The following is a 14,179-nucleotide window of genomic DNA, read 5'->3' as shown; positions in this document are numbered from 1 at the left end:
CTAAACCAAATCAACCAACCAACCAACAGACCAAAAAAATCTTTAATATTTACATGCAGTACAGGTCTGCTTTTTTGGGTAAGTTAGATTGCTGTTACCTACAGTATTTACACTGTGAATGTTAAGGGGTGGTAGTGGGGTAAGTACTACTAAAAATATCACTTTACACACATACATTGTACCTGGAATTTTGTTCTTAAGATATCTGTATACCTTGGCAAGTGCATAACAAATAGAATTTGACTTCTAAAAAAAATCTACTAAAAGCCTGAAACAGAGATCCCTCTATACTTCTTTACATTATCTAAACACAGTTGAGCCTGACTTTGGAATAAAAAGCACTGAACTTTAAATGAAACAATGGCAATGTGTATAGATGGACTTTTTTAATATTGTGAATGTCAAATGTTGACCCATTATTGTAAGACTATTTATTATTCTTTAAACCCATGAAGTCTCATATACACGTGTATGTGTGTGTCCCTAAACAGTGCAATGTTCCAGTAACTTACAAGCAACAAATAATTTAATTATGTTATTCTCTTCTCAGAATTACTGTTCTAATATTTAACAACATACCTATACCCTTGGCCAAAAACAAACACAAGTCAGTGTAACAGACTGAGCTTTAAACCATACTTTAATTTTCAATATCTGTAACCTAGTAGTAAAATGAACCAGATGTAGAATATTTAAGTGATTCACTATGTAGTGTGTCAAATCAATGATAGAATGCATAGAAAGATCAGTTTTGGAAGAGGTGTAAGGTGGTTAATGTGGAAACTTATAAATGCTAATTTTAGTAACAAAAATAGTTTTAAATGTAAATGAATGTTAAGTTAACACATTATAAAAGATAATAGCTTAAATAAATTGGGACTCACATATTACAATAGTAAAGTTAGGACAGAATGAACCAAAGATATGAACAGTTCTGAAAATTCTCTTGTAAGCCTACTTTCAATAGAAATAGTCAGGCTTTTATCCTGTACATAGTTGATGCTTTGTCTATACCATTTATAGTAGAAAAATAAATTCTTTAGCAACCTAGAAACAGTTTATAAAACTCTTAAAGTTTAATTTTCTTTGCCAGACATGCCAATGTTAAACTGACAGCTATAAATTAAAGCTATATAGACAATAGGTATAAGTAATATAGAACAAGTTAAGAATACTACATTTACCGGATAGTTTTTTTTTTTAAAAATTACTGTACTTTCTTAAATTCCTGTGTGCTTTGCAATAGGAATAATAGGGACTTTGTTCTCTTAGAAAAGATAATAACACAAGATAATTTATAATATACATGTACTTCAATAGTAGCCTGGTTCATGTTGACATCTTGGTTGAAATTGGAAGTACAATACCTAAGATATAACAATTGAGAAAAAATATTCTAAGACAAAATGGAGCAAATCAAACTCTTAGGAGCCTTGAATCTCAAAATCATGAATTTACTATAATACAAATAAGGAAACCTTAAAATTGAAATATAAAGATTACAACATTGACCAAAGAATTTCTTTACTACACAAAATATGACCCAGCAGTAAAAAGCAAACCACTTTTCCTTTTCCAGTAAAACAAATGGTATGGGTTTGATAATAAAATAATTTTGAATATAGCCCAACTAAATTTACCTATCACTCAGTCAGAAAGTTTTATCATAATTTAGTGTTCTGGTCGTATCTTCACTAACAAAATAATTAACCCCTAAAGCAGCAGTCATTTATAGCAACTCTGGTACCAACAGCAAAGGGGGAAAACTGGTTTAAAAAATGGTGCAAAAGCCATTCTGGATTGTAGAACAACACATCACAGAAAGAATATGAATACAAGTTTGTGATTTTTATATATACACACTCCAAGGAGCCTGTCAGTACCCAAAGTATTTTTTATTGCTGTATTAGCAATGGAATTTTTTGGGATATATTCTCAAGGGCCACATAAAAATAGATTCAAGGAACAGATTAAATTGAAATCCTAGATTAAATGTTTGGTTTAAAGAACTTTCTACAACAAACTTCATGTTTATGTATGAAAAGTTATATAACCTTATATGAAAATGTCATGAAGTATTTTTCTACACTATACTAAATGTATTCCCCAAGAGGGAAAAATTAAAATATCTAAAATATATTAGATTAAGATTACAAGACCATCATAGATCTTTTGAACATGCATCTGTTTACAGAATTAACTGTGTATACAAAATGTATCTTTCATTATAGATCATAAAGAAATGAGTTGGTGACAACTATTCTTTATATCACATTATCAACTCACTTTAACCACAAGTGTGTCCTTGGTATGTGAGTAAAAGAAACAGGTTCATTCACTCCTCATCAAATCATCCACAGATTTACTTAGAAGATGAAGGTGCAGAAATGTGAAATATGTTACATGTATTTTTTTTCTTCTTTCTTTCAAACATCCCAAGCATGGCATAGTAACTTGAAATTAAAAAATACTTAACTGGGCTTTAGTTATCTATACAGACTGCTGGAATTAGGTCCCCAAATTAGCAATCAAATAACAAAACCAGCCATAAAGCAGGCTGAAAGCATTAAACATTTTTCATATATGAGTTTTTAAATCATTTAATTTCTATAGAAAAATTGTATTCACAATATAATGTGACAGAAATCGCCACAGGAATGATATACTGATTGCAATAAGGTTGCATGCAGCAGCAGCTTTGCATTTTTATAACTATTTTCATTTGTTTATAAAAATTAAACCTCTCCAGTCATGCTTACCACATGTTTTTAGATTCATAATGTAATTGAATAGGGAATACCATATAGTTCAAAGAGAAAATGCCTCATTATTTTGATGTGGATTATCTGTATGAAACATGAAGTATACTACTAACCCCTGAAACATGCATGTCTAGATTTGTTTTTGTCCAATTTCAGGCCATCTGCAATCATATTCTATTTATATAATACCAAGAGGATCTGTCTGCAATTGTGGTTGAATTAGCTGAGGTTGCAAAGGTGGTGGCAATTGAAGTGGTACCATTGATTCCACCAATTGTCCTGGATTTGAAGTTGGTGGAGGAGCCACAACATTCGCAGTTTCTACAATTTCTCCATTGTAAAAGAAAAACTGGCACTGTTGAATAAATGTTTCAACGACAGATTGATGGATTTTAGTGGTAGACAGAAACTCCCGATTTTCAAAATCAGGTCTCATCAAAGTTGGCCAAAAGCAGATGGATAAGTTGTCTGCTGTCATTAGGTTGATTTTATTTTGCTGACTAACCCTGAAATTATAAAATGGGAGAAAAAAAAGCAATCAGAAATCATTGCAATTACAGATTCTCAAAGCTAGTTTTCCATTCATGTTAATTTTATCTTCCAATTAAATTTTTTCTTAACATTCTATATTCAACTATATTCTAAAACAAGAGAGCAATCAATACATATTTCTTGTGAGAATGCCAGTCTATATGATGTTGCTTGTACCCCAAGTCTTAAAGCTTTACAAATAGAGGTCTTTTCAATTTGAAAACAAAAACCAAAAAACAAAAAAACCCAAAAAACCCTTTCCTCTAGGTTAAGAAGGCCAAGTGACAAACATGTGCATCTAAGTTTTTAACCTATTGTGGGGAAATTAAGAAATAAATCAGGGTATGTCATCTCTTTTAGACCAACTTTAGAAAACCTAGGATAACCTATTCAGCCAAGAATATTTTTAACTTTCAAGAAAGTTAGCTTCTAGCAGACTATGAACAATCTTTTAAAATAGTAAGCATTTTGTACACTATTAAAATTAAAATTTTACCTATAAGACAACACTCAATAAATTTTACTTTAAAATTTCCAATGATTCAACATCAATTTACAAATGGTCATAGACTATGAAATGATTTTAATCCAGTCCTTTAATGTGAGCAAGCACCATCACTGTCTAGAGTAAGGAAGACATGTGAGAAGCTAACCTTAAGCTGTAAACTATGAATTATTACATTAAGAGAGATAGGAAAGAAACAGTTCAAACTGGGCATAGTAGTATACAACTGTAATCCAAGCTATTAGGCTGAAGCAGTAGGATAGTAGATTCCAGGCCAGCCTGAGCTACAAAAGGAAAGGCACAAAAAACTGTCCAGACAGCAGGAAAATCTTTAAGATTAAAAGAAAAAAACAAAAAACAAGAAACACAAGCCATAGGAAACTCCCAGACACAGGAATCACTTATCTAAAGTAAAATATGTAGCCAAACATTGTGTTCTAATTAAAAGAGACTCTCAACTGAAAGTCAGAATAAAGCCAACCATTTCTTAATAAGTAGTAGGCAGTTAGTATGAACAGTGTGGTATTTCTATGTAGTAGTCAAGTGCTAGGCTCTGGGATTACCTACAAAGTTAAGGATACAGTATGAAGTCTAACTGAAGATACTATATCAGGAATTTGGTTAACCAGGGAAAGCTTCATGGACAAGGTAAAGTTTAAGGTTAAGTCAAAGGAAGAATGTGGATGTGGGAAGAATGGTAGTAAGGAAGGGAAAATGAGTTAAAAGTGGCTATAGCATTTATTCGAACCTTCTAGAGGACTTGTTAAATATAAACTCCTGGTGACTAGCTGATGTTTGTGATTTATTATATCTGTGGTGGGGCTGAATAACACAGATTCCTCATAAATTCTCAGATGGCCACTGTTGGGTACCATACCCTCGAACTACTGGCAGCATGTTAAGATGTGCCACAAACTGACACTCCTGGATATTTGCTATTATTAATAGTTGTTAATTAACTGCTATTTATGAGAAGAGGGAAGGGAAGTGTAACCACTTAGTACAACTAGTGTTAATCATTATAGAGTCTATCTTACAGAGATAAAGGACTATTTCCAACACCGAAAAATCTTTGGGACTACAGAGATGGCTCAGCAGTTAAGAATACTTGTTACTCTTGTAGAGAATCCAACTTCAGATCCCATCACCCACATTGTGATCCATAATTATCTGGAACTCTAGATCCAGGGCAACTGATGCCCACTTATGGCCACCACAAATATCAGGAACACAGATGGGGCACAGATGTATATATACGCAAAATATACAAAATGAAAACATCTAAAATATCTTTATGCAAAAATGTTTTAGAAAGATCATCTTGGCATCAGAATCAAGGGAGAGTAAAAATAAAAGTTGGCAAAGAACTATTAACACTAGTAGTTCCCGAATGAGAAATAGTAAATAAAGTTGTGATAAGGGAAAGAAAATGGAAAAATAATTAGGAAAAAAAATGGAGTTGATACTCACTGGATATGAAAAGTGCAAGAATATAATCAAAGAATCATTACACATTATAACTACAATCTTGTCAATCTGTCAAAAACATATATTTCTCTTTCTCCTAGAAATCTAGCCCCATAATTAGGTTTGACTATTTTGTTCACTGTTTTATGTTCCTCAGTATTTGTGACAATATGCAGCATTAAAAAAAGGGGGGGATGGCTTTACCAAGTTACAGTCTAGCTCCTAGCTAGCTAGCTTCAGCTGTCAAAATGACTTCAGGATACTTTCTCAACAGATCTGCCTGTGGGTATGTCTGTGGGCTATTTTCTTGCCCAAAGATTCATGTAATAGGGCCTAGCCCACTGTGAATGTGCTATGCAAAGAGTGCTGGGCTGTATAAAAAAAGTTAGCTGAGCAGGAGTTAGAGAGCTAGCCAGTAACAGCATTGCTCTACAGATTCTGCTTCAGCTCCTGTCTTGCATGATGTGGGTAACATAAGCCAAAAATCCCTTTCTTTCTCTAAGTTGCTTTTGGCTATGGTATTAATCACAATAAATCAAAAGAAAACTACAACTGTATAGTAGAGTGTTTCTTTTAAAACTGAAGTCTAAATAGCTTATGCTCTATTTTCCAATAAAGGATGCAAATCATATGATGCTTTTCATTAAAAAGTGTAGTCTCCTGGCAAAAAAAAGAATAGTATGAATAGTGAAAAAAGAGTTATATATTCTGAAACTTTTTTCTGTTTACACAGACTAAAGCTAGTCAATGAGTTATAATGTGAATAGTACTGTCTGGTATGACCTGGTATTGTTCCTCCATCTTTTTACTTTTTCCATTCTTATCTTGGTTGGTCCAAATAAGCCTCCTCTTTGTGTTCTTCATGCATCAAACATGCTTTTGGCTGTGCTGTTTATTTTTGTACATAGGCAAAGATAATTCCAGAATACAGTACTTAAGATAACTTTGAAGGTGGGCCAGTATTGTGACTCTTTGAATATACTCTGCCCTGTCATCTTCTCATAATCCTTTAAATCAAAGTCAAATTTTAACAGCCCAATATCACAAAGTATATTAGGTCTAAATCTTCCATATACCCTGTTGACAAAATACCAGCCATTACTATATTATTATTAAGCTGACATTTTTTTTTAAAAGGGGACTTGGAAGAAGGGCTATAAAGTAGAATAATTTTATATATCACACTGATAGCAATAATAAAACTTTAAAAGAACAGATTAAAATGTACTTCACTTGAGTCTTAAGATTACTGCAGTCTATTTTCTTGGTAGGGATCAAACTCAGGGCTTCCCAAAATTTAGGCAAATACTCCACCACTGAGCTACTTAACTCTGCAGAATTCTTTAAGTTGTCACTTTAGATATTTTTTGAATAAACTTTTTGTAAAAGTTTATTTTTACTTATGTTTGTGCAAATAAAAATATAAACAAATAATTATTAAAAAACCCTACCCCAAACAAAACCAAAACCACCTATTCAGTCTTCAGAACAACTTCGCAAAGTACTATTTTTCTCATTTTTATAACTGAGTAATGGGTAATTTGTCTACGGTTATGATTATAACAACACTGCAAACTGATACTTATTTGACTGCATTGCCCTAGCTAGTCTTAATAATCAATACCACAGTGCCTCTCACTTAAAGTAAGTTCCAACTGTAATACATTTATAGTTATGAATACACGAATTAGTATGATAGTTTGTGATAAAATTTCCCCATATGAAATATTCAAAATATACAACACAGTATAGTAGACAAGGTGAAGTGAACCACGTAAGAATTATATTCTACTTATGATTTTCCTCTTTAAACTCTAATTACTCTAACTCCAAATAGGCTGATTTAGTTTATTTGGCTATTGTCATTTTTCCAGCTAAAATTCTAAGACTCTACACAAGAGAACTACTGAAGAAAAAATGTGAAAAAAAATTAGATGTTGGGCTGAGTATATAGGAGAGTGGTAGAGTGTTTGCCTAGCATATGGAAAGCCCTGGGTTTAATTCCTAGTACAATAACTAAGCAAACACAGAAACGAACACTGATCATATGTGCAAACTAGTAACCATATAGATATGAATTAGATCATGTAGACAGCCATTACAAAGAATCCAAACAGAACATTGTGCTTGGTCTGTATCCCCTTATAAAGGTTACAGGTCTGAAAGACAAAGTACATTTTATTTGCAAGTACCTGTTTAGATGTGTTATCACATATCTGAATACATCATAGTTTACAGGATGAAATTTCTTAACAATTTCTTTCAAGGCATGAAGGCGTTCTATTTTATCTGGGATTTCTGTAAGAGAAATTTTGGGGTAAAATTAATAAACTTACAAATATCTGATACAAATATCCAGTTAATATGTACTATAAAAATTAAGACTGAAGTATATTATATATATATATATATATATATATATATATACACACATATATACATATACATATATATATAATTAGAAATTTATTTAAAATTATCTATTTACTTATAAGGATGTTAATTTCTTTAATATTCCTGCTACAGATGGTAAGAATTTCAGGCTTTATGAGCACAACTACTGAGTCCTACAGTTAAACAACAAAAGCAGTCAGTTACAGACTACATGTAATAAATGAATAATGGGTATCTTCCAAGAAACTCTGAAACATGAATTTTTTTTATTTTAACGTGTCATCAAGTTTTTCTTCTAGGGGGCTGGAGAGATGGCTCAGAGGTTAAGAGCACTGGCTGTTCTCCCAGAGGTCCTGACTTCAATTCCCAGCAACCACATGGTAGCTCACAACCATCTGTAATAGGATCTGATGCCCTCTTCTGGTGTGTTTAAAGAGAACAACAGTGTAGTCATAAAAGATTTTTCTTCTAATAGAAGTTAAAAGATTTCCAAAATCAGTGACAGGCACAATATAGCCCTGAAGCCACAGTTATCCACAGTTTACTTACTTGTAATCTCTACCAAAATGCTTCCTTTACAGGTAGCATACACATTTAATATAGTTATTTTTCCAAGTTTATGTAATTATCAAACAGGACAATTAGAATACAGCACTGCAACGAATGGGAGATAAAGAGATTTCTTTTTTGTTCTCTCACCTCCACATCATAGTAGAATTATCAAGTAGTAAAAATTCTCCTTTGTCACATTTTACTTTTAAGGTAGACCTTTCCAAGGCTAGTGTTTATCACCAAGAAGTAACATTTGGGAATATGTATATTGTGACAATATATTGCAAGTTTTAAAAAAACTGGTATCTTCCACAAGAGCAGGAAGTGCTCTTAACTGCTGAGCCATCTCTCTAACCCCCTTTTCAAAATTTATTTTTCATTTCTACACTTCACTAGTTTATGTGTGTAGAGGTGGCAGAGGGGAAAGGCATGTACCACAATGCATGTAATACAGGTCACAGATGACCTGTTGAAGTTGTTTCTGTCTTTTTACCATGTTTATTTGGGGCTTGAACTCAAGATTGTCAGGCTTAGTGGCAAACACTTTTACCTACGGAGACACCTTGCGGCTCAGAACTGTATTTTAATTAAAAAACAAACAACTGAGAATTTTTAAAATAAAAGTAATCTCATTTAAAAGAATTTGAAGACATATTAAAAGAAAAATCTAGAAATTACATTATTTTTAGCTACTAATACAAATTAAGCACTAGGTTTTTTTTTTTTTAAAGATTTATTTTTTATTATATGTAAGTACACTACAGCTGTCTTTAGACACACCAGAAGAAGGCATCATATCTCATTACAGATGGTTGTGAGCCACCATGTGGTTGCTGGGATTTGAACTCAGGACCTTTGGAAGAGCAGTCAATGCTCTTACCCGATGAGCCATCTCTCCAGCCCAAGCACTAGGTTTTTGATGATCAAATGGACTTAAGATTTCATTTTCCAGATAAATAATATGTGCATGCTAGAAATATTAACTGACTGATATCAAACTAGGAATACACTTTGAATCAAGTACTGTATCTTTCTGCCATACTTGCCCACCTTAAATTACTAATTTTAAAAATTCCAATCTTTTAGGCACATTTAAATTATCTAGTGACTAAGTTTAGATTCCACTACCCATGTAAAAAGCTGGATCATGGATAGCTTCTTGTAATCCTAGGACTGTGAGGGAAAGAGGAAGAGATGGTTGGATCCTAGCACTCACTGGCTGCCAACCTAGCTCCATGGTGGGAGTGGGAGGGAGAACAGACTTTGGAACAAAGTAGACAGTAATAAAACAGGACACCCAACATCCTCTTCTGGTCTCAGTGAACATTCCCCCTGCCCCTCATTATCTGTAAGAGTAGCTAAAAGCAAAACCCCTTAAGGTTATTTATGGGCACCTTGATTCTATTTAAATTTGGTGGATACCTTTAAGACATAGTTTTTAATAAAGTGGATTTTTAACTATAAATTCTAGTGCATAGATGATTCTGTATAACAATATTCAAAAAACACCATCATCACTCTTCCTTACCCCTGCACCCTGCTCCCATCAAAAAAGGTATGCTTACTTGATGCTTCCAATAGCTCTGGGTGGAGTGAATATGGAATCAAAGGATCGGGCAGATCAGCAAAGAAAGCTTTGAGAGCTCCAGCTACAGCATTTACTGTCACTTCCATTGATGCTAGATTGATATTATGATCTACAAGACAAAAATCAAAACTTAATTGAAAGAATGAAATGGAATTTTAACTTATTAATGGTTAATGGTAAACTGAATGGGTACTTTTCTGCCAAAAGACATTTCTCATTAATTACCTTTCCTCACAGGCCAGCAAACTACACAGATCAGGAAGAGACAACCCCATGCAGAAAGCATTTTATCAACAAATTCTGTATCTTACACACCAGCACATAGTACATTAAAGAATTTTAATAATACTGATGTTCTAATTTCTGTTTATATACAGACTATTTAAAAGACCATAAAAAATAGACAGACAATACAGATTATGTATCTCAATTCTAATTTGGACCTTTAAACTCTACTTTGTAATGTTTTAAATAAATAGGTTAAAAAATTATCAGTAAAGGGCTGATTTAGAGAACAAGAAAGGAACATGCTAAAGGTATATCATAAGGTTTATTTGACATTAACAAGTCACTTAAGTGAAAAAAATTACCCCCATGACTTATAGACAATCATTACTTGTAATTTTTAGAATGTTTCATTTGAGTTATTTTTATGATCACTTAAAGAAAGCGACTGATTTATACATCTTACTGGTCAAGCATTATCTCATTAGCCTCATATTTATTCTTTCATCTCCACTGTGTGATGAAAAAAAAATGAGATCTAGAAAGATTAACTTCCCTGAGGCAGACAGTAAGTGGCAAGATTAAAAAATAAAACCACTAAATTGAATTTAAGAGCCCAAACTATTATTCTGCCAATGGATATTATAAAATAGTTTCTCTATTTCTTAAAAATAGAGTATTTTTGGCAACATAGCATACTTTTTTTTACACATGTATACACCACTCAATAAGTGATGTTTTGCCATTTTAACAAACAATTATTCTACTTCATCACAATATTCAACATTCATAGACATATGAGTGGTTCCTTCCTCCCTTTAAAATTATAAGTAGTGCAACAAATGCCTTTAACAAGCTCATACAAAGGCTTTTAGAATGCAAACTCCTTGAAGTAGAATTTCCAAAACAAAGGAATCTGAATTTTAACATTCACAAACTAACTCTCAAAATGTACCCACAATAGGTATACAAAATGTGTTTGCCTACATTACCAACACTCTTTTTCACTAATAAATACAATCTTAAAATAAAAATTTGTCAATGTTAGGGACTGAGTATATTTTCAAATATATACTAATAGTTTAATCTGTATGGTAAGTCCATACTTTCTTGAAGATTTTATTTTTATATTCTCATGGAGAATTTTCACATTTTTAGGCACCCTTAATTGATATTCATTTATACTTCCTACGTTCCTTACCAAATTTAGGCCTTTTCCAGTCAAAGACTATAAAAATATTCACTTACTTCCCCCTAGTAGTTTTCATTTTTTAGTTTTATCTTTGATCACACATGGAGTTCCTTACTAGTCAGGAAATCACTTATTAATTTGCTCCTAAAGATTAGGTGTTGGTTACATTAAAAAAGCACTTTTATATAGTACTACTTTTAATACAATAGTTAGTTACTAATCCAACTTGTGTAAATTTACTGCCTTTCTAATTCTAGCACTGTCTTTATAGATTCTATTATTGTTTTAAGATAGCTTATTGGATTAAAAATATAAAGTAGGGCAAGAAACAGTAGATAGACCCTATTATATCACAGCTTACCTAAAACTATTTGCTTTACCTGAATCCCTGTAGTCTTAGCATAATGAAAAAGATCCTTATTTCTAAACAAGACCTATAAATTTTATTGCCTACAACAGACTATTTCAACTCTGAGTATACTCTTTTTCAATAAGTTCTTTCTTGTCTTCTAGCATTCCCACATCAAAATATAGATATAATACAGTACTTTCTTTACCCAACTGTTTCAACTATCTCAAATCTTTTATTCTAAATGTATTTTAAGCTTGATATTTCCCACTTTCTATTATAATTGCCTAATATCAAACTTCCTAAGAAGACTAGAAGAATCAACATTTTTTTCTCTCTCTCCCTCCCTTTTGTAAATACAATATTTCACTATGCAGCCTTAGCTGTCATGGAACTCATAGAGATCCTCCTGCCTCTGACTCCTCAGTGCTGGGAATAAAGTTATGCACCAACCATGCCAGCCTCAGTATTTTCTTGTTAGTGCTAAGACAGACCTTTCCCTGTCTTTCTATACTTTTTACTGTGACAATGACTATATATTTAATATTTCTAATCACACTTTTAAATGCTTTCCTCTTCATATCCATTTCTGTAAGTTTTAAATAAAAACAGCAACTTTCCTACAGTAAAATTCTAACATTGAAAACAGTAAGACAATAATTTTATTTTGCAATTATATTACCTTGATCAAACTGCTTTTGAATGTTGTCTTGATCAGTTTTATTTCCACTAACACGGTATAGTCCTTCAGTACATAATCCTAAAAAATTAAAACATATTTTATAAACACATGTATCTGTACTGAAGAATATGCTTACTTCTAAATCTTTAGTGACCAGTCAAAATGTGACTACAGGTTATAGAAATATTAGAAAATTGATGTCTAATATCATTCCTGGAGTAGTATGTCAGGGCCTTTGCACAGAACAACATACTATTTTTCTATATGTCTGATTAAAAGTATTTCATGCTATACAAAGTATTATACAGAGAAAAATGTTCAACTCTCAGAAATCTGTGAAGATAAAAGGTACAAAAATTTACTGTCAGAAAAATTATGAGGACAAGGTCATAGTTATAAAAACTATGAGTTATCATTGATACAGCCAACATGAATTAGTCTCATAAGTACTCAGGTTATGTGAAAGAAACCAGATTATATCTGATGTGGTAGTACATGTCTATAATCATAGCCCTTGGGAAACTGAGGCAGAAAGATCATGAGGTTAAGGCCAATCTGGATTCAGTAGCAAAACCCTGTCTCAAAAAATAAACACATTAAAAAAAAAAAAAAATGGAGCCAGGCAGTAGTGGCACACGCCTTTAATTCCAACACTTGGGAAGCAGAGGCAGGAGGATTTCTGAGCTCGAGGCCAGCCTGGTCTACTGAGTGAGTTCCAGGACAGCCAGGGCTAAACAAACAAACAAACAAAAAAAAAAGGAAGCCAGAAAGAAAAGAATATATTTAACATATATGACATCCTAAAGCAAGGAATTCTTACATAAACACAGGTAAACATTTATCAAAAGCAATTGTTTCTGGTGACTAGAAAATCAGGAAAGGACAAAAAAAGGTGATGAAGATGGTTTATGGTAACAGGTATATGCATCTGCTAAAAATGCATATACAAATGTACTTGTAAAATCAATGTTCTATGTAACTTTTTCTATGTAACCTTTTCTAATGTAACTCATGTCCTTAAAAACTAAAAGAACTGTAAGCAAATACTTAACACTCTACAATCAGGGGCTTGGGAGATGGCTCAGTGGATAAAGTGCTTGCCATGCAATACTGAGGATCAGAGTTCCAATCCCCAGAACTATGTGGGTGTGGCAGCCACCCATAGCTACCATTTGGGAGGTAGAACTGGGATTTTAGGGCATGCTGGCTAGCTAGATTAGATAGAATTGGCAAGGTCTCAGTTCAGTGAAAGACCCTACTTCAATAAGAGAGTGATTGAGTATAACACTAAATATTAACTTTGGGACCCTACATCCACACAACACACAGGTGAGCTGTCGAACATATGAATGAACACACACACACACACACACACACACACAAACCCAAACAAACTCATCCACAACCACCACTACTTGGGTAGAGACTAGGTGAACATAAGAGAACTAGTTTCCTATTGAAATACCACACATGGATGTAGTGTTAGTGCTTGCCACCATTTTCAACTCTGCAATTCTCAACTACCCGTCTTCTGATGCTGAACCAGTCTCATATAGCAGTTAAACTAATGCCTTATAAAAAAACCACAGGGGCATGTGTTCCACTATGTTCATAGCAGCTTTATTTGTGTTAGCCAGAAGCTGGAACTAGATGTCCCACGACAGAAGAATGGATACAGAAAATAAGGTTCATTTACACAAATGGAATACTACACAGCTATTAAGAACGAGGACATCCTGAGTTTTGCAGGCAAATAGATGGAACTAGAAAATATCATCCTGAGTGAAGTAACTCAGACCCTAAAGGACAGGCATGGTATGTACTCACTAATAAGTGGATACTAGCCATAAGTGAATGAATGAATGTACAGAATACCCAAGATACAGTCCACAGAACTCAAAAAGGTCAACAAGCTGAAGGGCCCAAGTGAGG

The 14,179-nt window shown here is 33.1% G+C and overlaps 1 protein-coding gene across 5 annotated transcripts in view; it reads right to left on the bottom strand.

Moving 5' to 3' along the window:
- Positions 1 to 622: 622 nt before the first annotated feature.
- Positions 623 to 14,179, bottom strand: part of Arhgap5 (Rho GTPase activating protein 5) — a 71,044-nt gene continuing 57,487 nt past the window's right edge. For all 5 annotated transcript variants that reach the window (XM_031357510.1, XM_031357511.1, XM_031357513.1 and 2 more), the window contains 4 exons: positions 12,248 to 12,325; positions 9,777 to 9,908; positions 7,458 to 7,563; positions 623 to 3,268 (listed from right to left, as the gene is read on the bottom strand). In XM_031357510.1, coding sequence (XP_031213370.1) covers positions 2,941 to 3,268; positions 7,458 to 7,563; positions 9,777 to 9,908; positions 12,248 to 12,325 — 644 coding nt within the window. In that variant the 3' untranslated portion in view covers positions 623 to 2,940. The remainder of the gene's footprint in view (positions 3,269 to 7,457; positions 7,564 to 9,776; positions 9,909 to 12,247; positions 12,326 to 14,179) is intronic.

This window comes from Mastomys coucha, unplaced genomic scaffold, assembly GCF_008632895.1.
Source record: "Mastomys coucha isolate ucsf_1 unplaced genomic scaffold, UCSF_Mcou_1 pScaffold6, whole genome shotgun sequence".
Lineage (NCBI taxonomy): Eukaryota > Metazoa > Chordata > Mammalia > Rodentia > Muridae > Mastomys > Mastomys coucha.
This window is presented reverse-complemented; position numbering and strand designations above follow the sequence as displayed.